Source organism: Netta rufina, assembly GCF_964035555.1.
Source record: "Netta rufina genome assembly, chromosome: 1".
NCBI lineage: Eukaryota > Metazoa > Chordata > Aves > Anseriformes > Anatidae > Netta > Netta rufina.
Genome location: NC_140123.1, coordinates 143,536,008 through 143,562,694, shown reverse-complemented (window position 1 = coordinate 143,562,694; position 26,687 = coordinate 143,536,008). Strand labels below are relative to the sequence as shown.

General features: G+C 52.2%; 2 protein-coding genes across 7 annotated transcripts in view; one reads left to right on the top strand and one right to left on the bottom strand.

Annotated features, from left to right (window-relative positions):
* The first annotated feature begins 3,884 nt into the window (after nt 1-3,884).
* DDX11 (DEAD/H-box helicase 11) lies at nt 3,885-20,476 on the top strand. Its single transcript, XM_084292534.1, has 26 exons — nt 3,885-3,986; nt 4,332-4,562; nt 4,941-5,027; nt 6,551-6,708; nt 8,037-8,085; nt 8,613-8,720; nt 9,272-9,359; nt 9,782-9,984; nt 10,164-10,316; nt 10,412-10,458; nt 11,429-11,508; nt 12,702-12,746; nt 12,856-12,923; nt 13,192-13,230; nt 13,374-13,497; nt 13,806-13,943; nt 14,265-14,377; nt 15,438-15,510; nt 15,825-15,928; nt 16,405-16,554; nt 18,358-18,426; nt 18,583-18,683; nt 19,107-19,191; nt 19,748-19,823; nt 20,004-20,158; nt 20,288-20,476. Exons 1-26 carry the CDS (start codon nt 3,921-3,923, stop codon nt 20,315-20,317), a joined length of 2,640 nt encoding a protein of 879 aa, XP_084148660.1. The 5' UTR covers nt 3,885-3,920; the 3' UTR covers nt 20,318-20,476.
* A 616-nt stretch (nt 20,477-21,092) lies between these two features.
* The window catches only part of WASHC1 (WASH complex subunit 1), a 37,118-nt gene continuing 31,523 nt past the window's right edge, over nt 21,093-26,687 (bottom strand). For 2 of the 6 annotated variants that reach the window (XM_084306208.1, XM_084306209.1), the window contains exons 6-13: nt 24,518-24,654; nt 24,326-24,406; nt 23,965-24,100; nt 23,268-23,472; nt 22,807-22,971; nt 22,513-22,671; nt 22,184-22,266; nt 21,093-21,823 (exon numbers count right to left, since the gene is read on the bottom strand). In XM_084306208.1, coding sequence (XP_084162334.1) covers nt 21,593-21,823; nt 22,184-22,266; nt 22,513-22,671; nt 22,807-22,971; nt 23,268-23,472; nt 23,965-24,100; nt 24,326-24,406; nt 24,518-24,654 — 1,197 coding nt within the window. In that variant the 3' untranslated portion in view covers nt 21,093-21,592. Of the gene's footprint in view, nt 21,839-22,183; nt 22,267-22,512; nt 22,672-22,806; nt 22,972-23,267; nt 23,473-23,964; nt 24,101-24,325; nt 24,407-24,517; nt 24,655-26,687 lie in introns of all 6 variants that reach the window. The other 4 variants (XM_084306212.1, XM_084306210.1, XM_084306211.1 and 1 more) reach the window with 4 other exon arrangements.

Genomic DNA, 26,687 nt, shown 5'->3' with positions numbered 1-26,687 from the left:
GAATTTTAGAAGGCAAAAATAACCAGTGTGGCTTTCTATTCCTTTCACTCTGACAATATTTTTAATGCTTTGTTGGTCAATTAGCTGTCTTGAGGTCCATGCCTTGGGCCAGCGCTATTGTTTTATTTGTACTGCAAATGCTTCTCAGCCCTGCGTGTTGTAAGCAGAACTTTGGTATAACCAGTGTGTTGTCTTCCAAAATCAGCAGATCAGCTGAATCAAAACTGGAGGGGTTCATCCTGCTGCATTCTTCCCAGATTCTGACCTCCCACACGTGAGATGAGGATGTTAACTTTGCAAGCAGTGCCTTCCAGCTAATCTGCTAGGATTCATTTCCCAGTTGTGTTCTCCATACCAGTGCAACTAATAAAAAGCCAGGAGCCTTGAAATGTTTCAGTCTCGTTTCCGTGCTTGATTAACAAAACAGTTGATCATTCCATTCAATTGCCTGTCTGTTCTGTAGACAAAACCTAGATACAGTTTGCTGCAGAATATGTAGGGTTTTCTCTTTAAGGAAAAGGTCTACAGCTGGAAAGAGGAAAGAAAAATAGTCTGCTTCGCAGGGGAGGGTGTTCCTGTGGTGGTGTCTGCTTCCTTCCTTGATTAAGCATGGGAATGCTGGAGAAGAGCAATGATTCATAGGCAACAGGAAGAGAAGTGGGAAGAGAATTATGTGCATGGAGGCTGCTGAGGAGAGCAGTGATGATATTTCCCTAGCGTCGCTAGATGTGGGAAGTTTGAGGACAAGCAAGTGATAGGGCTCATCCGTTAGGGCTGTGACTTTATGACAAAGGACCCTCTTTGCAATCCATGCCACCGTGGCCGCCTGTTCCCAGGTCACGCTCCCTTCCCGTGCTTCTCCCTCTCGGTGCCTTCCCTCTGCCCAGAGAAGAAACCGAGGGGCCGGCTGCTGAGCTGTTGGCTAGCAGTGGCTGACGTGCAGCAGGTTGCCCCTTTTGGTCCTCTCCTTCAGAGAAGCTGCAGGGATTATTCACTGCTAGTTCCTCTGTTCACTCCAGCAGGTGGCAGGACCATGGGTGACGCACAGAAGGGCCAGCTTCATCAGGGAAGTCCTGCGAGAGCTGAACTGCACCCGTTCCCCTCCAGAAGGCTCACAGGAGATACCCTGCAGGACGCTGATGAAAGACAAGGCTGCGAGCAGGAGCTGGAGACAGAAAACAAGGTGGAGCCCTCTTTTGGAAAGAGGCAGGGAACGGTAACTCCCTGTGTGATGGCAGTGTGGGAGTGCGAGGACGGTGGTGGCAGCCCCATCAGCAAGGTTATCCTTGCTGGGGACAAGCCAGACCCTGCTGTGTGTGGGAACGTTTGGATTCAGCAGGGGGGGGAGAAAACCTACGAGTGTCCCGAGTGTGGGAAGAGCTTCAGCCGGAGCTCGTACCTCAGCCAGCACCAGAGGATCCACCTGACAGAGAAGCCCTTCAGCTGCTCCGAATGTGGGAAGAGCTTCACCCGCAACTCGGACCTGGTCAAACACCAGCGGATCCACACCGGCGAGAAGCCCTACCAGTGCAACGAGTGTGAGAAGACCTTCAGCCAGAGGTCCAACGTGATCAGGCACCAGCGCACCCACACGGGAGAGAGGCACTACCAGTGCAACGAATGCGGGAAGAGCTTCAGCCAGAACTCCCATCTCATCGTCCACCAGAGGAGCCACAAGGGCGAGAAACCGTTTCATTGCCCCCGCTGTGAGAAGAGCTTCAGCGACCGCTCCTCCCTGATCATACACCGGAGGGTCCACACCGGAGAGAAGCCCCACAAGTGCCAGGAGTGCGGGAAGCGTTTCCGGGACAGCTCGGCCATCATTCGGCATCAGAGGATCCACACTGGAGAGAAACCCTACGAGTGCACCGAGTGCGGCAAAACCTTCCGCCAGAGCTCCTCGCTGGTCACCCACATGCGAACGCACACGGGCGAGAAACCCTACAAATGCCCCGTGTGCGGGAAGAGCTTCAGCCAGAGCTCGGCGCTCACCACGCATCGCCGCATCCACGGGGGAAAGGCCGTGCCCGTGTACCGCGGCGGCCTCTTGCCCAGCCCCTACCAGTGCGCCGAGTGCGGCAGGAGGTGCAGCGACCACCCCACTCTCGTCAAGCACCAGACCACGCACGCGGAGGAGCGGCCCTACATCTGCGTGGAGTGCGGGGACAGCTTCCGACGGAGCTCGGCGCTCAACGTCCACCTGAGGATCCACCGCGGGGAGAGACCCTACAAGTGCGAGGAATGCGGGAAAACCTTCCGGCATAGCTCGGCCCTCGGTGCGCACCTGAGGATCCACGCAGGAGCCAAGCCCTACGAGTGCGGTGAGTGTGGGAAGCGCTTCCGGAAAAGCTCGACGCTGAAAGTGCACCTGAAAATCCACATGGCCAAGAAGCCTTATAAATGCACGCTGGGTCGGAGAACTCTCTCTGCCCGCTCTCTTCTCCCATAGGGCTGGAGCGGGAACCAAAATCAGTATTTGGTTGTGTCTGCGGGCACATGGACAGCGTGGGTGCTGAGAAACAGTGGGAAAAGACTGACTGGGGACTACCTGCAGCTCTACTATCTGGGCTGGGTGCCTAATCCCTGTGGTACAAAAACCACCAGGAGATTAGGAGGTCATGGAGCTAGTCGGAAGAGCTGCATATTGGTGATTTAGGACGAGTGCTGAGAGCCCGAGGAAGGGGGATCGAGTTCTGGGTAATTTGCTGACTATGAATACGTGGTAGAATACAAATGGAAGAATCAGGCTTTTAAAAGAACTTTTCTGCTAAATAAAAGATGAAAATTAAAAGTTCCACGCTGGCTCTGATTGAAAACTTTGGCTTGTTAGATGCTGCAGTAGTCTTAGAAACTTTCTTATTTTCCATGGCTGTGGTAAGTTTACTCAGTGTTTGACAAGGTACTTTGAATTCTTGCAGTCTGAGACTTGGGACCTGAACCTCAGCCTGTTTGTCTTTGCTTCCTCTTTTCCCAATCTGACAACGAATTGCTACCTCCATGTGCAAAGTCTGGTTTGTACAACACCTGAGCAAAGCACAAGCGATGCGGCTGCTCCCAGAAAACGTGGCTGTGCAAACATTTCTTGTTGTAACACCGCCTGTTGCTGTCTCTGGCAGCTTCCCCAAAATGTGTCCTCTGGCTTGGTACATCTTCTGACTGGGGACAGCAACAAAGCCTGGGCAAAAACGTGGCCTTACCTCATTTAACCAAAAAATAAGTATTCCTCCTAGATGTCTGAGCTGTATGCAGCAGACGTGATAGGTTCCTATCGGCAGTCCAGAGACTGTTTGCAATTTTAAAAGTTATTTTAATGCTGGAGAACTCCTTTACCTCCCTGTTTGTCAAGTATTGACACGTACAGCTCAGCGTTAACAGCGAGGAACCACGAGATTTACATTTAGCAGTACGTTAATGATTGTGCTTTCCACAAACCCGCTTTATATCTCTGTGTTTTATCACGGGGTGCGCATTTCCCCCCTCAAATACCCCCCCGGTGCTCTTTCCGTGCCTACAGCCCTGCTTTTTCTGTCAGCGAGCGGCACCGAGCCCCCCACACCCATCCTGAGGGGCGACCCCTGGCAGCGGGCTGCGGAACCGGGACCCCCGGCACCAGCGGGTCCCCAGCACCACAGCCGGGCTCCGGCGGCCGGCCCTGAGGCGAAGCGAGGCGCTGAGGGCAGGGGGAGGGCTCGGGACCCGGCCCCGCCCGGCCGCCGCCATGGGCAGCGGGCGGCGCTGCGAGGCGGGAAGGCGGCGCCATGGAGGGCGCGCGGGCGGCCGTTGGTGCTGAGGCGCCGACCGTTGGCGCTGAGGCGGCGGCCGTTGGGGCGCCCCGGTCCCCGTCCCCGTCCCCGTCCCCGTCCCCGTCCCCGTCCCCGTTCCCGTTCCCCTACAGGCCGTACCCCATCCAGGAGCGGTTCATGGCCGCGCTGTACGCCGCGCTGCAGGCCGGGCAGGTCGGCATCTTCGAGAGCCCCACGGGCACGGTGAGAAGCGGGACGGGGAATGGGGTGGGGGTGGGGGGTGCTGGGAGTCGTCCCCATCCGGGTGGTGCTTGGGGAAGCCGGGCTCTGTCCCCACACAAGTGTGAAGCCCGGGGTCCCGCTTCAGAGGTGGGCCAGCCCCGTCTGTGGTGCTGGTGCACCCTGCGCAGGTGCAGGGGAGAAGCAGGCACCACATAAAGTGGCACTGTGGGAGAACAGAGTGCCACATCTGTGTCTGCGCACACATGAGCTTGGCCTGATCCCACTCCAAAGCGGGTCTTCTCTCTGTGGTCTGTCAGGGACGGCGATGTATCAGGTGTGTGGCCCTGTCCCGTTTGTTTTCACCAGGGAAAGTCGCTGAGTCTCATCTGCGGGGCCCTCTCCTGGCTCAGAGACTTTGAGGAGAAGAAGAAGCAGGAGGAGGCACGGCTTCTGGCACTCGAGGACAAGGAGGAGAAGCAGCCGCTGGCTTCTGATGAGCCAGGACGGCCCGATAGCAAAGGCTCATCCGGGGAACCAGACTGGATTACGGCGTTTGTGCAGAAGAAAGAAGAACAGGACATGGTGAACAAGCTAAAGGTTAAGAAATGTTATGTGTAGAGGAAGGGGAAAACAGCAAGGTGTGAGGATCAGAATAGGAGATATCATGGGTGATGGCTGGAAAAGCAGATGATGCAAACCTGGCAGTCGTTGTCATTCACAACACTTCTTAACTTTTTCAGTTAAGAGGGATGAGGCATTCCTGTACAGGTTGCATAGGACAGGAAACTATGTTACTGTCAACACAATAACGTATAATAGGCATGCAAGGAGAAAAGGACCTACTGGCAATTATATTTCAGAGTGTTTTTTTTTTTTTTTTTTTTTTTGACTACTCCCAGGGAATAGGAAAGTAATTATACCTGGCTTTTAGGACTAAACACAATTCATCCTTCCCTCACTCTCCCTTTATTTCAGGAAGAGCAGATCAGGAGGAAAAAGCGAGAAGAACGTCTTGAGAAAATTCGCCATAATGTGCAGTTGAAATACGCAGCGAAGAGGAAGGTGAGTTGTCCTGCAGACATTAGAAGTTTCTGCGTAATCTCAAGTATTGTTCATACTTGCTTACGCCTGTCATTTGACTCTACATTTTCTGACCCATCTGTTTTGGAATCGGCCCTCTGAAATTTTTGGTTAGATTAGTTTTTTTAAGTACAGATGTGAAAAACACTTTGTGTGTAGAGAAATTCCTGATAGCATTTGTGTGTAGGTAAAAAAGGGTGTTTTTTTTTTTTTTTAAACAAAAAGGTTTTGGTTTTTTTTTGGAAGCTCTTTGTTTTATGAGCATCTGTAAGCACTGTGCTTATGGAATAAAACCCATAGATCTTGGAATCAATTTAAGAGTATGGGAACAGAAGACCAAAAAAAAGCCAGATCAGACCTTGGTTGTACTTTGCTCACCACTAGGGAACAATTGTACTTGTTTACCTTCTGGACTATACAGCCATATTTTCTACAAAGTGTCCCTTTTCTACATGTAGGAAGTTGACAGATCTATTTGCCTGCCATTTAGATGGGTGAACTGGCCCCAGAACCCTTGACCCGAAGCTTTTCGATGGTGTGAGTTAAACTTCCCAGAAATCCCCACTTTGGGTCCCCAAAGAGACAGACTTAAAAGGCAGGCAGGCTATTAGTTTTTAGTGTGCTCCATCTCAAGTGCTGTGTTATGTTTTATTCAACTCCTGTCAAAAGGGTCCAGCAGAAATAGCAAAGGTTCCGAGGTGAACGGCAAATCAAAAACAAGTGGAACAAAGAACTTGTTTCCTTACAAGAGAATGAAAAGCATGGGAAATAATAAGCATGGTAAAAGGAAGAAAGCAAACTGGAGAAAAGTTATAGAGATCTGGAAGAGCAACGGATTCATCTACTCTATAGTACTTGTAAACTGCCTTTCTTCATAATGCCAGAGTAAATGCTCATTAAAGTTGGAAGGTACAGATGGAAGGAACTTTTCTTTATCAGAACAGAAAACCAATAAGAAAACTGTTCTTCAACATTGTAATAGAATTTCTTTGGAGGGATAGGGCTGTTAGAGAATAAGAACCACATAACAGGGGAAGAAAAAAAAAGCAGAGAAAAATCTTGGGCTTTGTATTCAAAACAATTACTGAGTTCATCTTAGTCTTGAGTTAACTGTGGATGTATTATTTGATTATATCGTTATACATTTGCTGGGTTGCTTTTGTTTTGCACACTATTTTTTCTGAGGCAGTCATTTTTATGGACCAATTGAAGTGACTGATGCGGGATTACACGGATGTTGTCACTTCAAGTTTTAGGTGGTGTTTAGAAGGCCTTTTGCCTAGAAGGTTTTTATGTTTCCCTTTCATGTGTGTCTGTGTGGTCAAATCTTTGGCTGTTGCTGCCATCTGCGTTGTGCAGGGCTGGATCATTTTAGACACCAGTGGTGCATTTGCTTGTCCTGCTGAGGATGTACCCAGCAAGCCATTCTCTGCGCTACATGGCGCAAAGTGGTGCGAGTGCCACTTCGCTGTGTGAGAAATAACGTGCTCATGTGCTCGCTTCAGAGATCTGAGGAGGATGAGACGAAGCGCCTTCTTCAGCTCAGCAAGGAGGCTCTTTCGGAGGGAGCGGGAGCAGAGGTTCTGGAGCAGCTGGATCACAACGAGGAGGAGCTGATCCTTGCTGAGTATGAGAGTGACGAGGAAAAGAAAGCGGCATCTGGGTAAGGACAAGGACTGAGGGGGTTCCAGTCATGCTCTCAGTCATATGGTCTGAATTCTGATATTTTGGTAGACCTGTGCAGAGCCAGGAGTTGGACTCAGTCCTTGTGGGTCCCTTCCAACTTGGGGTATTGGGTGATTCTATGTTAAGGAAATGTCTTCTCTATCATTTTAGGATTGCCTTAGTTAAAGGGATTTTGGCTGTGATTGCTTTCTTGGGATTTCTCTGGGATTCTTTGAGTATTTATCATGCTGGGTATAAAGGTGGCTCTCTGTTGTGAAGATCTGGAGTTTCTCCCCCATTCAAGCTGGGGTAGCACTTGTTCTGGAGGGTTTGGTTTTTAGGTGGTTGGGGATTTTTTTTGTTTGCTTGTTTGAGGCTGATCACAGGAACTTAGAGTGTCTTCCGAGAAAGTTCATCTTTCTCAAAATGTGGGGCAATTTCCTGTCTTTATCCATGCCTGGTTCCCAGAGAATGCCTCTGGATGCTGGGTAAATGACTCGAGTTCCTTGCATTAGAAAAGCAAAATGCCCCTCAGGGCAGCAGAGGAAGCTACCAGTCCTGCTGGTTAGCAGTAGCATCTTTTGATACTCTATGGGAAGAGATGGTCACATTCCAAAAGGCTGGAGCTTCAGCATGGAAACCAGGGCACACTTTTCTCTATCACACATTTGTTTCTTTTGCTTTATGCAGAAAGCCAGAAGCCATACTTTGGCAATAAAAGTCAAATACATCTAAAATACAAATTTACTAATTAGTATGTAGACAGATCCTCCTGCCTTAAAATTGCAAAGCATTTAAGCTACATATAAATGAAGTAGTTATTAAGCATTAAACTGCTATTGCCTTTGAGGAATTGTATAGCAGTTTCTTCCTGAAACTTTTCTTTATGCAACAGCTTGAGGGTGGTAAATTGTCTCTAAGGGGAATGTTTTACAAAAATAAATAAATAAGCACACCGAAGAATAGTATAGCACTGATTAGCTTATGCCTGGGGCTTAGAAGCACCAGATTTAAAAGAAAAAAAAAAGCTTCTTGAAGCTGCTAAAGTCACAGCCCTACAGACGTATTTCTTTTAAAGAGCAAGGCTTGACTCGATTGTGCACACTCACACTTAAACTATTCGATGCGTCTAAGTCAATTTTTCTTTCACTGAGAAAAAAACTAAGTCAATTTTTCTTTCACTGAGAAAAAAACTAAGTCAATTTTTCTTTCACTGAGAAAAAAACTAAGTCAATTTTTCTTTTACTTCCTAATGATACAAGCACCTCTCTCGAGGCTGCTGTCTTGTGGTAGAGCATCCCTGATTGTAACTTGTTCTGTTCTTAGGCTGGAGGAAGATGATGATGATGATTTGGAAGAAGAGCATGTGACGAAGGTGAGAGGAGGACACCTCACAGAACAGTGTAGCAGAGTTACGGCTTCCTTGCACCCAGCAATGCAGTACAGAGGGATTTGGGAAGTGGCATCCAGTAACTGCTGAGTTTGTCGATAATAGCAACCAGTTCTGTTGCTCTCATCTCCTTCTGGACTGTGCCGGCTGCCTAAGCAGTTTGCTCTGCTAACGTTGCTGAAATTTTGTTGTGGCTTGCTCTAAAGACGCGCTGCAAGAAACATTTTTTCATTACTCTTCATTACTCTTTTATTACTCTTCAATGGTGAGTCCCTGTTATTATAAGGGCCTTGGAAAATTCAGTGGAAATTAAGGACAAAAGCACGAAGGTAGGGCTTTGGCCTTGACAGTAACAAGGTGATGGACGCTCAAGCATGTGCCTTCCCTTGTGTTTTGAAGTCTTGAGCAGTATTAACATCGTTGACATGCTTGGCTGCTTCCTTGCAGGATTGGTTGTAGATAGGAGGTTGGTTTCCATGTTCTTCTCTTCACTTTGTTCTTCCTCACTGTAGATTTACTACTGCAGCCGCACTCACTCCCAGCTGTCGCAGTTTGTGCATGAAGTGCAGAAAAGTCCTTTTGGCAAAGACACGCGTCTGGTCTCTTTGGGATCCAGGCAGGTATGTGGTATGTCCACAAAAGGATCTGGGTGTATGTTAATTTAGTATAAAGGGCTTTGCTAAGAGCTGTGTGGATGTGACACCTCAGAAGGTATCTTGGGGACTGACAGGATCTTCCCCTGGAAAAACTAAAGTAGTTATGGGTCAGATCTGCGTGGGGTACGTTTTTTGTGAGCTGTTTGGCTATTTACCCTTTGATGCAAATGCAAAAGTCTGTCTTTCCTCTTCTGATGCGGGAGATTGCAGATGCCTGAGTCACTGAGAAGGCACCCTTCTTGCTATTAATTCTGCAAGCATCTTTTTAGAAACTGTTTTGTAGCAGCGAGCCATCTGAGGGCAACTTTTCTTGTTTTTTCTCCTTACTAAGTTCTTAGGGGTTTTGAGCATATTTGTAGCAGCTAGCGCACACAATGTCTGACTTTTCTATTTTGGATTCTGGCCTATGATTGCTTTGAAGAAGCTTTTACAGAAGCTTCTTTTACAGCTGTTTTACAGCGAAGGGCGCACACTGTTCTTAATGGCCATCTCGTGCTTCTCTTTGCATGCCGAAGAACCTGTGTGTGAATGAGGAGGTGCGCCGCTTGGGGGCTCTCCAGCTCATCAATGACCGCTGCACGGAGATGCAAAAGAACAAACATGGTAAGAACACTTCCTGCCTGGGGAGGCAACGGCTGACAAAGCTGCTGTGAGAGTCTGCAGAGAGGCTCTCTGCCAATCAATTCTAGCAAGAGAGTTTTCTCTCCTTACTGCTTTTACTTCTCTCGTCCTCTGGGTTAGGATGCTGAGGTCTGTATTTTCTGAGTGTCTTAACGTTGGTCAGGACTCGTGCATGGGAGCACGCTTGTTCTAACTTGACGTGACTAAGTCTAAGCAGCAAGAGCAGCATCCACTAGGGGATGGAAATGTCTCTGCTGCATACTCTTTAAATAGATGATGGGTCAAAAATACTCAGGACAAAGCCTGCTTTAAAGTCCAGGAGGAAGTGCTATAAGGGTGCAGAGGAGTGGTTTAAGACTATATGAGTGTGTTGCTCATGTCTTTCTTTTGATTTCTGCTGTCAGAAAAGAAGTCTGGTGAAGAGACGGAAGGGAAGAAGAGACGTGTGAGTCGCGCTACGTGCCCGTTTTATTCCTATGAACAAATGCAGTTTCTCCGTGATGAAGTTCTGGTGGAAGTGAAGGATATCGAGCAGCTGGTGGCTTTGGGGAGGGAGACCAAAGCCTGCCCATATTATGGGAGTCGATACGCCATTCCTGCTGCTCAGGTAAGGTCTGCATGCTGCTTAGGGGTCTCTAACAATAAATAAACCCATTACTTGCTCCTGCCAGTAGTGTGCTGCACAATGTTTCAGCAGTTTGTAAACAGCTTTTGCTGAGCAGTTGGTGCGTGCTCTGCGTTTGTAAGGCTGAGCTGGAACCAGGGTGATGTGTGCTTCTCCTGCAGCTGGTGGTGCTGCCCTACCAGATGCTCTTGCACGAGGCAACCAGGAGCGCTGCTGGGATCAAACTGAAGGACCAGGTTGTGATCATTGACGAGGCCCACAACCTCATAGACACCATCACCTGTATCCACAGCGCGGAGGTCAGCGGCTCTCAGGTGAGTCACGGGTGGCCCTTTAACCACGAATGAGCTCTCCATCCAGCAGAGCGCCCTTTCTCCTCTAACACCAGCTCCACCTTTTGTTCTTGTAGCTCTGCTGTGCCCACTCCCAGCTGCAGCAGTACATGGAGCGATACAGGTGAGGATCTCGGAGGAGAACGGCCGAGCGGTGGCAGGCAGCGTGGATGCCGTGGCTTGTCTCATGTCTGCAGGGCCTCTCTTGCTTTTTTCCCAGCGGAAGGCTATTTGCATTAATCCTTCTGCAGATGAAAAGCCACTTGCTTCATTATCTCTGTCTGGAACCCGTCTAAGTCAGACTCCTGGGGCTGGTATTAAGCAGTGAGAAGGGGGTACCCTGAGGATTCTGCCTTTTCCTTCTACTCTGTTTCTTTCCCAATCTCTCTCTCTAATCGTTCCTGCTTTGTGAGGCAGAGTTTCAAAAGCTCCAGCCTTTTATCTCTCTCCTGTACCTTAACCTCTCATGTGCTGCCTGGCATCGCGGCCGAGGCAGTGAGCTCTGAGGAGGAGGAAGCTGGATGTGTTTTTCTGACGCTGGCCCAGATCTTGGATTTTGTCATCCCTGCACTGCTCGATTATTGTGCTCAGTGCTAATAACTGAATTGGCGCAGCGTTATCGCAACAGGGACTTGGGGCATCACTGCCATCGTAATAAACAAGCTGTAATTAGTGTGTGAGCAGAAGGGCGGCTGTAGGAACAGTGAAGTGCCTGGGCTGCAGGGGTGAGTGCTCTGAGGTGATCTGGGGTAGGTTATTCAGGGGTGTATGCCCTGTTGCAAACAGGGAACGTGAGCAAAATGTTGTCTTCTGCTAGGGCGTAGCTGGTGACTTGTTCAAGGTTATCAGGAAGCCTGTGTGAGAGCTGGAAGTAGATGAAAGCACCTCACAGCCAACTCTGCTTTCCAGCAGCTTCTACACGCTTCCCTAATGTATAGATCTCTGCTGCTGCTGTCTGTGTTTTTGCCTCCCCCAAATTAAGGGGAGTTCAGGTGCTTGTCTCTGCAGCTTGGGAAGCTGTGTGAGTTAGTTCCTGAAGATGTTTTGGGGCCTAATAACTGCCTGTTTTTTTTTTTTTTGTTTTTTTTTCCTAGGAAACGTTTGAAGGCAAAGAACTTGATGTACATTAAGCAGATCCTGTATTTGCTGGAGCGGTTTGTAGCCATGCTGGGAGGTAAGCAAGCCGTTCCTGCCCCTGTGGGTACTTGTGGACTGAGAGCGCTGCCCCCTCACCCTCCTCACAGGATGCAGGGAGGGTTGCTCAGGTTAGGTGTGGGCACAAGTTAGGTTATTTCTGTCTGATTTTAAGGTGGGGATGGGGACCGGTGTCTGCCCGAACCCCTCTCCTTTCTGATCAGCTGAGGAGCAGCAGGTGATGCCAGAAGTGGGTAGCGGCAGTTCCCCTCTCTTTCTGTGTGATTCTCAGATCTGATTTGAGTGGGAAGGCGATAGGGTCCGAAGTGAGGAGTATGGCAGACGTGTGACAGTGATCAGCACAGCACAAACACGGCTCAGAGTAATTCTGTGTCATCTGGTGGCAAGACCTCTGTCTGTGGCAGGCGTACCTCTGCAGAATGAGTTCTTTTTTTTTCTCCTTTCCTCCAATGCCTTTTTTTTTTGCTAGATATCAGTGTGCCGTGAGGAGAACCTGTCATTAAGTTCCCAAAGAACTTCCTCCTTGCCCAGGGAAAAGGCAGGTCTGTGGTGCAGGGCCCTGTAGGCGCTCCCTGCCCTTCTCTCAGCTGCGCACTTCTCTTCCCCCCTGCTCCTGAGGGTCTCCTCTTCCCCACGTGTGGCCACGTGTGGCTGAGCGCTTTCATTAGACACTGCAGCCTGTGCACAGCTTCCTGATTGAGGCTGCCAAGTGAGATGTGAGGTGGGTGTTAAACACTAGGCCAGGCAGCGCAGCGAGCAGCAGTAATTAATACGGCTCTCAGGGTCTGTGTGGAGCTGTCCTCGGGTTTTCCCCTCTTCCTGATCACCTGCCAGCTCCCCAGTGCTGCAGTGAGGAGGGCTGAGGGATGCTCTGCAGTCCCTGTCCCCTCAGCGTTGCAGCACAAGGACTCTGTGGTGTGCGAGCATTTGCATGCACCCACCCTACCTGCTGCCTCTTGCTACAGCAGGAATGTAGGTGGTGTTCCTCAGGATGCAGCAGCACACTTGTCCTACACTGTAGGGCTATCCTACAGGGGAAAGACAAAGCAAGCGAGAGCTGTTGTTTTCTCTGGTACCTTTTCCAGATGTCAAGTTGATTCTTGTTTTGTCTTTTTTCTTTTTTTTTCCTAGTGCTGTGCCCCTTTCAGCTCAGTTGTTAGTCTCTTGCTTAATTGTAAGACAGACCCACTGTAATGGTTTCGTGTTTTACAGGAAACGTGAACCAAAATCCCAGCTGCCAGGCAGTTTCCCAAACAGGTAAGACTGGAGTGAACGCCATCAGTCAGGGACTTGGATGTGGGCAGCGAGGGGCTGCAGGCTCAGCAGCTAATATATTTATTTTTTCCCTTTCACCCTTTTCTTTTAGGGACAGTGCTAAAATCCATCAACGACTTCCTATTTCAGAGCCAGATTGATAATATCAACCTCTTCAAGGTAGTGCAAACGTTGTCTTCTGTAGGGCATAAAGTGACTTGGTCAAGGTTATCGGGAAGCCTGTGTGAGAGCTGGAAGTAGAGTCAGGTGCCACATGGCAGGATCTGCTCTCTGAAATGGTGTCTAGGGGGGAGCTCGCACGAAGAACTGCGCGCCCTTCCCCAGGAGCGCAGCAAAACCAGCTGCTGGACAAGGCTCGAGGACAGTGGGATGGGAGAGGGTTGGAAAATGAACGACGCCAGTTCATTTTCCTGTCTTCCTCTGACAGGTTCAGCGTTACTGTGAGAGGAGCCTCATCAGCAGGAAGGTACTGCCCTCTGGCTTCATGGCCCACGGCCTTCAAATGCTGTTGCACACGCTGTGTTTGAAGGAGAAGTCGCAGCAGCCTGTTTTTGTCTTGTCTGGTTGCTGCTGTTGGTGGTCTTAGTCTTTCTGGCCTTTGCTTGGCAGCTTTTCGGGTTTGTGGAGCGATATGGCAATCCTGCCACAGCTGTGAGGACGAACAAGGAGAACCAGAGGGTGGCTGGCTTGCAGAACTTCCTGCAGACCCTCCAGCAGGGATCCGATAAAGAGGGTGAGTTCAGACATCCTCCGCTTGGGCGATTGTGGACAAAGGGAGGATGTGGGGGAAGGAGAGAGGCAGAACTGAAGGGTGAGATGCTGCCCAAGCTGTACTGCGCAGGTGTTTTTTAATGGATCTGAGTAGATGGCTTAGGCAAATGGTGCCAGCTAGGAAAGCCAGGTGTTTGTTGCATCCTTAGCAATGAGATGGAACATGGGTATCATGTTCCTGGAGAAAGGACCCATCTGTATTTAGCGCTCAGGTCCTATCTTCAGAAACGTAGCCTAAGCTGCCTGCCTCTCCTTCTCCCTCCTGGCCAGCCCGGACTCTCCAGAGCCCTCCTGTGGAGCCTGAGAACGAGCAGCTCCGAGCAGCCTCCCCGCTGATGCAGATCGAAGGATTTCTCTCGGCCCTCACGAATGCAAACGAAGACGGCCGAGTCATTCTCAACAGGCAAGGTAGGGCACGGGGCGGTGACATGGCTCCCGAGCAGGATGCTTCATGGGCAGTGAGGGAGGCTGGGGTGTCCTACCAGAGGGAGTCTGTGCAGTCCATGATTCAGGCTGGCAGGCTCAGTCTGCGAGAGGACTCTCGTGAACCCAACAGAATTCCTAACAAGGGCACTGGGGCTAGGGTAGCAGCACCTTGTTTTGAGAGCTGGGGATCTGCCAGAGTGCCCAGGGCAGGAGGAGGGAGAATCTCTCACATCCATGTTTGTCACAGATAATTTCCAATCCCATTTCTCTCTCTTTTTTTTTTTTTTTTTTTCCTTTCCCCAGGCACTGTTGGTCAGAGCAGCCTCAAATTCCTCTTGCTGAATCCAGCTGTCCACTTTGCCAAGGTGGTGAAAGAATGCCGAGCTGTAATCATTGCTGGGGGCACCATGCAGCCGGTGAGGGAATTGGGATGCTGGGCTGGGCTCTCGGGACATCTCTGGCACTATCTACAGGCAGGCATGGAAAAATAAGAGCTTGGCTCCACTGGGACATGCTCTTCTCACCTCCTGTGGTGTGTGTGGGAAGCGCTCTCCCACCTCCACTTTTATCTCCTTGATGCAGTCTCCCTGTACGAGGTGTCACGCTTTGGTTATGCAAAATGCTGTAGGTGCAGGGGCAGGATTGCCCTTGTTAACCTTTCGTGTCCTCAAGACAACAACAGGCTGAGCTCATGGTAGGCTGGAGCTAGCATGGGTAGTGGTCAGAGGACGTTGTAAAGCCAGCTGACCTTCTAAGGGGATGGGGATCCTCCTGTGGGGATCCTTAAAAAAAAAAAAAAAAAAAAAAAAAAGCCCATAGGGGTTTTACAGAAAAATCAAGACTTAAGTATTTTTATGGTGGCAGGATCCATCTCTTCAGCTTCACATCCTGACCCCATTGCTTTTGAATACAGTTCCAGAGAGACTGTTTGTACTGCGCAGGCACAGGGGTGTGTCAGACATCTCGGTTATACTTACACAGTTCCTCTATTCCTGTTTCTGGGCAGGAATGTCCTGGCATCTCCTCTTTGCTGTTGAGGAGACCCTGTCTGAGAAAATTATCGAGATTTTTCTCCCAAAGGGAGGGAAGAAGGGTGCAAAGCACAGGGCCTTGGTGAGGCAGCAGCCTGCTTTTTCAGAAGGCCCTCATTCCAACTTTGAACCCTTCAGACTGCACCTCGGAGAGAGGATGTTGTACATCCTCTGGTGCAGTGCAAGGTGTGGTCTGTGCAGTGCATGGGAGTCCTGGTGATATTTTTTTGCACCTGGGGAAGTCTGCAGTTGGAGCTCTGCACACCTCCCACCCCTTGCATGCTCAGCACTCCCGTGGCCTGATGTCCTCATCGTGGAGGAAGCCCACCTCCTCCGCCCGTCTCCGCACTGAGCTCCTCAGCTCTCCCTCCGTGCTGGTGCTGAAGGAGCGGCGCTGCTGCAGCGCCTCCTGGGGCCTGACCTCTCTCTGCCTCGCCCTCCGCAGGTGGCTGATTTCCGAGAGCAGCTGCTGTCCTGTGCCGGCGTGGACCCCGCGCGAGTCGTGGAGTTCTCCTGCGGTGAGTGTGCTGCGGGAGCAGGGTGGGGTGACGATCCAGCTGCCTGGCATCCTTCTGGGAACTCACGGCCACAAAAGGGTGCTTGGGTCTTCCCCCGCGGGACTCCCCCAGTGCCCTGGGCAGAGGCAGCAGGCCGCGTGCCTCGCTGTCTTCCCAGGGCTCAGGGACAGGAGGCTGGAGCAGCAGGGGGACTCGTATGCTTCGGCTTGTCGAGGCAAACGTGTGCCTGCAGCAGTACGCACAGGTGCTGCTGCCCAGCCAGCAGTGTCTGCGCACAGCAGGCGCGCTGACGCACTGCTTGGTCTGGTCTCCAGGACACGTGATCCCTCCCGAAAACATCTTGCCTATAATCCTCTGCAGCGGGCCCTCCAACCAGCAGCTGGAGTTCACCTACCAGACCAGAGACCTGCCCCAGATGGTCAGTGCCGCCTTGCTTCCCTTCCTCCCTCTCTTTGTTGCTTCGCTTGCCTGCGTTTCACGGGACACTGTGCTCTGACAGGTGGGAGGGGAAATGCACGGGGCTTGGGGCAGGTCTGTTGCGAAGCAATTGGGAGAGAGGAATGTGGTTTCTTCCCTTCCTTTGGTCAGCCAGCACCAGGTAACTGCTGCTCAGCCCCCACCAGCTGTGCTAGTGTGGCAGTTCCCACCCACTGGGACAATGGACAGACCCTCCCTTCCCTTACCCTGCTCCACAGTGGTAATGGAAACCTGGGGTTAGTGAACAGCTTTTTGGTGATTCCCCACTCCCCCAGACCGCGTGGAGCTTGCATATTCCCCCCATTTTTCCTCCCCCGGGGTATATCACAGGAGAGGTGTGATCTGGGATCGGCACAGAACTGGAGCGGCATTCGCTGAGCTCCTGTCAGCAGCAAGCTGCTCTCCTCTCTCTGGCAGATGGATGAGACGGGCCGAATCCTTTGCAACCTGTGCAACGTGGTCCCGGGGGGTGTGGTGTGCTTCTTCCCCTCCTACGACTACGAGAAGCAGGTGCACGCGCACTGGGAGAAGACGGGGCTGCTCACCCGCCTGGCAGCGAAGAAGAAGGTAATTGTGCAGCCAGGGGCACTCGCTGCTCTAAATGGCAGCTTCCAAAGTCAAACAATTATCCGTGCATTACCGGCCTCTCGCGCTGAGTTGCTCTCATACTCTGCACAGCGGAGCAGAGCGGATGTTTATCTAGCCAATCCCTCTAGTAATGAATAAATGATTCTTCCTGGGCGGCCGATCGCTGAGCCGGGATCTGAATTAGATTAAATGCAGCTATAGGTTCTTTAAGTGCACCGTCTGTGCGGGGGCCGTGGAGGGAGACAGTCCGCACTTTCTGCAGCCAGCAAGCCAGTCCCCTGGTAGCCGAGGGGCTGTTCAGGTTGAGCTCTTCGGGGGAATTTGCCTTTCGCAGGCTGAGCTGTGAGTCCCTTGAACGCGGACCAGCACTACTGAGGGGTGAACAGCATCGTACTAGCCTGAAATTTGTAAGACATGTCAGTATTTTTCTGGTAGAAGTGCAGAGTTGGAAACTGAAAGACTAGCCGTGGTGACTCCTGCTGAAAGAGTAATGAGCAACATTAAACAGGGAACATTAAATGGGGAGATCACTGCAAATAGGAAAGTTTTGCAGTGACTGCCATGGGTACTGGAAGGTTGGGTAGTGAAGTTCAGGCAGTCTGACCCTCTCGGGGGGTGAGGTGGGGGTCTTGGATTATGTACCAAGGGAAAAAAGAGACCCACAGCTATCTCAGCTGTGATTTCTCTTTTACCAGAAGCCAAAGCACGAACCAGCAGAGCACAGTCCCACGTATTTCACAGCTGTGGCACTCTCTGCCTGGAGGTTTTTGAGGCAGAAGCCCCATGCTTCAGCCTCCCCATGCTCGTGGCACTGTTGTCCGGCGTGCCTTTCTGGGGTGCTCTGTCAGGGTCCTTGTGCTCTGCCCAGTACCTCCAAGGCTTCTGCCACGACCACGCAGCCTGCTCTGCCTTTCAGCTCTGATTTCTTCTTGTTTGGCCTTTGCAGTTTCCAGCATATTGGATATGCGTTAGCAAAGCAATTCGGTAGCAGTGCACCGAGTGTGACTCTCAGCTGCGTACACGCGAGATCATATCATAGAAGAGGAAGGTTAAAGTCTTTCCTGAGGTGGCTGTGGTGAGATCACACTGAGATTTTATATAAATTGCACAGGAAAATTAATTTAAATCAGAGGATTGAATAGTTACTGTTCGATAAATTAAATACTTTTGGAATATATTTGTAATTGCCAGTTACTTGTCCACTGAAAGACTGATTCTGGCTGGTAAAATCTGATAGTAGCTCTTGCTAACCAAGAGGAAACACATCCTTTAGGTTCTTCACTGTCACAGAAAAGACAGATACTGCACTTCTGGTTTACTAGAAAAACAACTTATGATTTAGGCCAAGGTGCAGCACCTATCAAGACACAGCTCAGTTCACTGTAGGGGCCTTCAGTAACTTGTTACTTTAAAACTCCAAGATTTTGCATCTGGCGGGTGTGCTCGTCCTGCTGTGCCTTTATGTGCAGGTGGAAGAGGGGCACATGTTTTTCTGCCTTTCAGCTCGAAGACGACTTCCAGCTTCCTGCAGCATTAGGCAAAGCTGCCTAAGCTGGAGGGGACCGTTAGAAAGGAGCAGCTGCTGCTCCCTTCAGCACCCAGCTGACACGTGCTGGAGTAGGCACGCAGCGCTTTTCCAGGGTGGAGGGGAAAGGTGCTGGTGGTTTTTTTCTCCCTGATCTTAGTTCCATGCACTCTGTAATAGCATCAGAGTGAAACACTTTGTTTAATTTAAACTGTCTGCTGCCTGCTGCTGCCACTGATGCACTGTGCCTGTGACAGATCTTCCAGGAGCCCAAGAAGGCCAACCAGGTGGAGCAGGTGCTGGCGGAGTACGCCAAGTGCATAAAGGTGAGCAGAGCTGACGGGGGGGGGGGAGCTTGACACCCATCTGCAGACGGGAGTGTTGCTAGAGGGGACGCCGCAGCTTCTAACACGGCCAGAGGGCGCCAGCCCAGGTGTGTTTCTGAACCCTCCTGGTCTGAGGTGCTGGTCCCTCTCCTGCAGCGCTGCAGCCAGTCCGCAGGCCAGATGACGGGAGCCCTGCTGCTTTCTGTAGTGGGAGGCAAAATGAGCGAAGGGATCAACTTCTCTGACGACCTGGGAAGGTAAGGTGGCTGCTGCTTTGTGGGTAAGCGCCTGGTTTGTAGCGCAGTGCCTCCAACAGGATGGACACATCAGTGCTTGTGTAGCTAGAAAACTGGGGAGATCACATGGCTTGGGCTGACGCATAAGCCAGTGAGAGGGGAAGTCTGCTGGGTGGTATGAAACTCACCTCTGGGGCACACTTCTCAGGCAAGTAATGCAGCGAGGCTTGCTGTGCTGGGTAATTCCTTGTTCTGGCACCCTGATTCCCGCTGCAGCGTTCGGTTCAGAGTGTGCTTGTCAGGCTGCTGTGCTTTACTGCCGCCCTCGGTTTGCAGGGCTGGCTGTCTCTCAGGGGTGCAGTGACCTCTAATTTATCAGTCTATTGGCAAAGTGCTCCAGGATGAGACGCTAAGTGTAATGCAGCCCTCCCTTGCCCCTTGCAGGTGTGTGATTATGGTGGGAATGCCTTACCCCAACATTAAATCTCCAGAGCTTCAAGAGAAAATGACTTGGCTTGACAAAACAATGGTAACAGAGACACTTAACGCCTCTGCTTCTTTCACTTCTGATTTCTAGTACATACGTCCTTCCTGGCACACGAGTCCCAGGGCTGCCTTCAAAAACTTTCTTTTCTTTGAGCTTGCCCTTGTTGCCCAGACCATGGCACTGAGAGCACAGTCTTCTGCGTGCTGCTCATGTACAGAAAGCCCTACGCACAGGTGAAGAGGTCAGTGATGGGAAGTGAGTTCTAGAGGAGGTGGCGGGGTATAGGAGGTGCGTGCCAGGATCCCTTCTCTTGGCTTACTTGTTCTTGCTCGCTGCCCACTGGAGATGCTGTTCCTGGGCAGCTGGGGACAAGTGCTCTGCTTTCAAGGCAGCTTTAGGCCGGCTCTCAGTGACTGCTCAAAATACTTCTCTAACTGCAGCCTTTCTTCTGTCCCTCCTTCCTCTCAGCTTGGGGTCTGCTCGGATACCCACCCACTCACTCTGCAGGGATAAAAAGTATTTACTTACCTCGCTTTTTCACTGAGACTCCCTAGTTTGATTAACAGCTGCCTTGTGTTAACCTGTTTCTCCTTTCCAGCCAAGAGCTGCTGGCCCCGCACCTAGCAGAGCGCTGATTGAAAACCTGTGCATGAAGGCCGTAAACCAGTCAATAGGTAATTTGTTCTGCCTCGGACAGGCTGGGGGATACAAAATGTGACTGCACTGAAATAGCAGGGCAGGAAGAGGGAAGCAGGACTGATCCTGCTGATTACAGCTGATGCAAACAGGAGCGTACTTGCCTGAGAGCAGACAGCCAAGTGCCCCACTTTAATGCTGTTGCACGTTTTGTGCAGGAAGAGCCATTCGCCATCAGAAGGACTTCGCGAGTATCCTGCTGCTGGACCACCGGTACGCCCGGCCTGCCATCTTCAACAAGCTGCCGCAGTGGATCAGGGAGAGAACCCAGGTCAAACCTGCCTTTGGAGCAGCTTTTGCGGAGTTGAGAAAGGTCAGCACATTTTCCTATGCATGGTTGTGGAAACTGCCCCCCGTATTCATTTGTAATTCTTGCAAACCTTTGGTTTGGCCCTTCAGAGCTAAGATCAGGGATAAACTGTCTGGCTTCATGTGTTCCTAGTTCCATCGAGGGAAATCGGATGCTTTGTGATGCAGACAGAGAAGGGGCTGCAGGTCAACTCTGTGATGCGCGCCTTTTGAAGAACGCCCGAAGCAACGCAGGTTCCTGCCTTTCTGTTTGAAGTAGTTTGGGAGTCTCCTCTGTGGATGTTCGTTGTTCTTCGTTGTTCTGTGTGAGCGCCTGGTCTTTACCGCCACAACCAGGAGGGAAACTGGGGAAGGTAGCAGGAGGCTCCTAGTTGTTTACAGATGTTTAGGATTTATTTAAATTGATTAAATATTTTTAACCCACTTAAGTATAGGGATTATGGTTATTTTGATCAAACAACTTTCTGTGGAAAATGGTGAATTTTCTTTTTGGTGCAGCTTTCCTGGGGCTCTTTCCTGTCATGGGTCTGTGCTGGTGGGCACCAATAACAACAGGGATGGCTGTGTAACCCTACAGCTGTGTAATCCCACAGCCAGTCTCAGCTCTTTCTGTCACCAACTCTGTTCCAAGGAGCTGTTTTGCCTCCTTGCCACTTCCAGCAATTGGCTGCTACCTCTCAAGGCTCTTCACAGAGAAGAAAGCACTTAGAACTAGACGCAGAGCTGGTCCCTGCTCCCTCTATGTTAATTGGCCCCACCGGGGAGAACAGAGCTGCTGCTGAGAACCTCCTGACTGAGGCTCCTGCCCCGTGTGGGCACTGAGCTGTAAGGCTTGCCCCGGCCTGAGCTGAGAGGGGATGGGGGGCTCCTTTCAGCTACCCTAATTGAGCACATTTCCCTCTTAACAGAGCACAGGCTGCAAGGACCCGCTTTCTTGAACTTTATTGCCAGTTTTCAGAAAGCAACAGGCAAACAATTGCTGTAGGCCAGGCAGAGAAAGAAATCATCAGGTACAGAGGCACCAGCAACCAGACCCCGCGCAGCATGAAGGGGCTGACAGCTTCTCACCTGCTCTTCACCACCCAGCTGCAGGAGCTCAGAGCTAGCACCACCCAAACAAAGAGGAGCTGCAGCAAGCAAGCAACACGGAGACAAATGCGGCAGGGGCTGCGTGCCTGCCAGAGAGGCTCTCGCAGTCATCACCAGTCACGTTGGGCAAGAGCAGGGGCCCTTTAAATCAGAGCAGGGCTTGTCCTGATCCTCTGAGCGCAAGCTGCCCTACTGCCCTCCAGCTACAGCAGGATTTATTGAGCTGCTGTGAGCAGCAGGGTGTTTGAGATGGAATGTAGCACTGGGGGTGGAGAACAGCAGACAACAGAAGAAAAACCCTCACTGGTAACGATTCAGCAGCATTAGCTCCTGCTGCTCCTGCTCCTCTTCAAGAGCCCACCCTCTGGGAGATACTTCCTGGTGTCTCTAAGGTGCTTAGCTCTGGAGTCCTGGGATCCACACCGAAGCACAGCTGCTGCCACCTACGACTCCCAGTCATCCTCATCCTCCTCCCCTGGGGGCTGCTGTGGGGGTGGCAGGGGCGGGATGGAGTCTGACATCCGAGCAAAGGCACCAGCGGGGCTTCCAGGAGCGTCGGCATTTCCTGCGGCTCCTGGGCCTTTCCCTGAAATACCTGCGAGGGAAGCAGAAGCACCAGTGAGTGGGGTGCACATGGGGGCAGGAGAACACGGAGGATTAATGAAGCTGATCCCTGTTGGGCAAGGGGACCAGCTCCCTGCCACTGATGAGTCCAAAAGGTACCCCTGTGCCTCCCTCGCTCTGCAGTGCTCCCCCTTGGCAGCTTTCAGAGCCCACCATCAGCCCATCACACAACTCCAGCTGGACGTGAGGGTGTTCCCCTGACAGCCCTCTAACTGCCCCCAGCCACGCCACAGCGCACGGGCCTGTTCCTGGGGCTGTGGCACAAGTGAGGAGCCAGAAATGGCTGGAGCTGTTCCCTGGAGGGAGAAGCAGCCACCCTGCAGGACGTACCTTTGCGCCTCAGCACCAGTTTGTTGAAGAGGTCTGACATCAGATCGCCGCCTTGGCCCGTAGCTCTCACTGAAACAGCAAAACCCCGTGGGTCAGACGAGAGGAGTCAGTGTGAACCTAGCACAGGGGTGATGCATTCTGCAACACCGTCTTTAGAGTGAGGGGAAAAAATACACCCTGCAGTCTGTGTCATGCTCCTAACCTCCTCTCCCCCCACAGCCCGGTTATGCCAGCCTCTTTTGCCACCTCTGTGCACTCCTCGTGCTCTCAGCTTGCCGGTCTCCCCCCAGCCCCCTGCAGGAAGCGCCCCGGCACCTTGCTCCTGTTCCTTCTGCTTCTTCTTCTCCAGCTTCCTCTCCTTGACGCTGCGCAGGTTGGCCTTCCCGATGCCCCCAGCCTGGCGGATGGACTCGAGGAGGCTGGCGCGCCCGGTCGAGGGGTTCACCACCTCCTTGGGGGCTCCCTGCACCGCAGCTGCAGGGACAGGAAGGGCCCTGGGTCAGCGCCCCTGCGGGCGGGAGCAGCTCCCCGTTCCCGCTGGGAAGCCGGGGAGGGAACTGCTGGAGCCAAGGAGCGGGGTCAGCTTCTGCTGGTGCCTCCCAGCCTTACCTGCGGGCACGGCCGTGCTGCTCTCCTCGCTCACTGCCCCGGGGGGTTCGGAGGGCGCTGCGGGCTGGGGCAGGGGCGGGGGGGGAGGCACGGTTGTTGGCGTAACGGGAGGTGGGGGGGGAGGCGGCGGTGGAGGGGGCGGCAGCAGCCCGGGATCTTGAAGGCCTGGAAGATGAAAGAAGCCGTGTGTGAAGAGTCCCAGAGGAGCCAGGCTCAGAGCTTCAGCGGCAACAGATTCGAGCCCTGCCTCATGCAGCATGCAGCAGGGAGCTCGCAGCCTGTGCAGCATCTCGTGCAGCACACGGGGGAGGCGAGGGCTGAGATTCCCCAGCTCCATCCCCCTGGGCACTGCGGCCACCCCGACATCCCCACCGAGGGACCTCCTCCTCGTCTCCGCTTTCTCCTCGCACACCCCGCTCTGCTCCACCCTTCCCCGGGCTGGGAACAGGGGCTGGAAGTACCTGGTTGCAAAGGCTCCACCGACTCGGTGTTGAACGTGGGCAGCTCGGGAATAGCACTGCTGGGCGCGGAGGGCGCGATGCCGGGGCCCAGGTCGGCGCTGTACATGAGGTCGGCAGCGATGCCGGGCAGGTCGGGCAGGTAGGACGGCACGTCGATCTCGGGGACCTGGCCCAGGTCCGGCACGTAGAAATAGTTTTCAGCTACCTAAAAGAAACCCAGAGTAAAAAGGTAAGGCAGCGAGTAGGGGCACTGCAGGGAACAGCCAGAGCAGCAGCCAGAGCTGCCCTTCTGCTGGCCCTGCTACCCTCTGCTCTCGTCCCTGGGAAGAAGCCTACACAGGGCAGTCCTTTCTGTTAGCACAAGGGGGATGATCGAGTGATGGAGCCTCCGAACTCCTCCAGAGCTCTGAGGTGTAGCAGCGAGGCCGGTCGGTATCAGATGACCCTTGTCACACCATCCTGCAAATGCCTGAGCAGAGGCTACCAAGCTTGAGGGTTTTGTGTCACCCATCAAGCCTACACCAGGACTTCAGGCACAAAACCAGGCAGGGTCCTTCTGACAAGCAGGATACCCCGCAGCCCCATGTGGGGGGCATTCCCCTACCTGCTCTCCGCCCTGCAGAAGCCCTTTCCTCTCACAGAACTCAGTAAAACCCCTTGCAGGGGAAGCGGCTGCGGTCCCACAGCTACATCTCACCTGCCGGTCCAGCTGTCCCCTTTCGGTGATGGAGAGAGGAGCATCAAACAGCTTCTCTTCCGTCTCCGTTTCCAGAGCCACATGGGTCTTGGTCACTGCTCCAGCCAGAGGATCCAGGAAAACGTACTTCTTGTACCTGCAGGCGGAGGATGAATCTTTCAGTGAGGCCGAGTCACAGCCAGGAGAAGCAGCATAGCCAAGAGGGGGAGGAAAAGTTCCCAACAGCCTTCACACTCCCAGTTTGTTTCCTTCCAGCCCCTTTTTCCTGCCTCGCTCCTCCACAGGCAGGAGCTGATGAGTTCCCCGTCCCTCCAGCACAGCCCCCCCACGCTGCCGCCACTCCCCAACTCTCCCCTCACACCTCCTGGCCTGAGAACGCCCTACAGCGCGCAGCAGGACACCAGCCTCTCCTGGTGGCTTGTCACTCAAGGGGCAGGAAGGACTGACAAAGAAGGAAAGTGATCAGCTTGGGAACAAAAAGAAGAGGAGATCCAGCAGTGGAAAGCTCGAGAAAGGCTTAAAGAAGGTGTGCAAGGAAAGCAGGGCAGCTCACAGGTTCTCTGTAGTGTTGAAGAGCAGCAGGGAGCTGAGGGAGCTGATGTTCCTGGGGAGGCTGCCCAGACCTTCTTCTGCATCGTCCTCCTGGTGGATTTTGGTGCTCACACACAGAGGGAAGTACTTGAGCTTCTCCTGCCAGAAGACAGACACCGGTTGGCAAGACACTGAAGGCACAGCCACTGCAGCAGCTCTGCCCAGCCACCCCATCCACGCTGCTGCATCCACTGCAGGGGCTGGGGACCCTGCCGCTTCCTCTCCTCCTCCTAAAACCACCGCTGGGGCTCTGTAGCCAGAGGCAGGGATCGAGCACCTCCATCCAAAAGGCATTTGCTGTTGTGCCTCCATCCGGGATATAGCAGACATTTCCATGCAGGCAAAGCCCCCCAGACTTGTCTGTTACCTCCCCTCTGCTGCCTTCAGCTGATGTTTTAGGAGGTGTGACCCCACTGGGGGGGTAGGCAGGGGAGACAAAGGAAAAAGAGGTTAGGAAAAGAACCGCGTGCCTTCGCTAGGCTGATCAGGCAGAAGGGAGTGCGCAGGGTGGAACGTGCCAGATGGTTTTGCAAAGCCTGGGGGATCTGCAGGAGTTTTCAACTCTAATGAACTGAAATATCCTCTCTCCTGGTTCTAAAACTTCATGCATAATATATAGAGCTCCCTTTAGAAAAGGACTTACTACATCTGAGCTGCTCGACTTTTATAGAGCACAGGAATTGCCACCCCGGATCAGACCAGCGTTTCAGCTAGCATGACAGCACCCACTGCTGGGTACTCTGGGGGATGATGTTCAGCGCCCACAACGCACTTTGCTGCACGCACTGCACCAGGGGGAGGAAAGCACCGAGTTCCTGAACCCACAGAAAGCCTCTGAAACCACAAACCTTCATCCCAGTCCCCTCCCCGCACCTTCCCTCAGCCCCTTTCCAATCCCTCTTCTTCTCAGTCAAACTAGGACAAGCAGCAGCCTCGCAGATCCGAGCTGATAGAGCTGCAGATGAGAGGACACCAGGGAGCTAACCAGGACAGCCTGTCAGATTTAACAGTTGGCCCCACTCTTGTGGTTTGCTTCTGCCACCAGCCGCTGACCAAACGTGCCACTGCAAACGCTGCCTGCAGCCTCCTGCCGCCTCGCTACTCCCAGCGGCTCTGCTCTGCCCCGCTCTGAGCCCGTCTTCCCCGGTTGTAGTTGTACAGGGGAACAGGAGACCACCCTTGGTTCAGCTCTAAGAGCACATCTCAGCAACACAAGCAGTTTCTGCTCCTCGAAATTTCAGGTATTGGGCTCGGTAGCCAGAAATACCAGGAAATGGCTTGCTTATAGCTCAGCAAATCCACTGGAAGTCTGTATAATGCTCTGAGACTTCAAAATGCTCTAAGACAAGACAGGGAGGTTTTCATCTTTTATTTTCCCCCCAGATATTGCATTCCAACTTGTGAAAAGGACCCTGCAATAAACATCCTGCATTTTTGCACCAGCAAGTAGGCAAAACCACATAACTTGTTACTTAGAGACTACGGAAGCAGAGATTCGGAAGTAAAAGTTCTTTTGATTATTAATATTCATTGCCCAATGTTTAATTTTTTAAGCATGAGGGAATACTGATGTTTTTGCTAGAACTGTTCACACGCTTAGCCCTCAAGTCAAATATACTTTTTTAAGTCTCTCTTTGTAGATTTCCATTAGCACTGGAAGACCGTGCATCACCGTAAGGGTGGAGCGAGAAGCCAGCCATTCCTCACTTCTACTCCTATAAGCTAAGGCAGCTATAAAAGCACTGAGCGTATTACTCTGAGATGTAAATCCTTTTAATTTGAATGCCGCCGAAGCCCCAGCCTTACTCAAAATACCTGGATCTGTTTTGTAATTTAGAATAGGCACCAGCCATCAATAACATCTCCTGCAGCTGTGAACTCAGACGTCGTTTAAAAATGAGTTTTCTCAAAGCAACGCTGAGGCTGCAAGCCAAAGGGTCGGCAGCCTGACATATCCAACGCCGAGGCGAGCTGGCACCTGAAGGTTAGGAGGTGCCAAGAAGCTGGTTCAGCCTCCCCCTGCCCATCACGGACTCTGCAGACCTCACAAGGACATCCCAGGTTACTGGCACTGCTAAAGCCCAGCAAGGTTACTCCAGTAACCTGTAACTTTCACTGGGACCTCTTCCCAA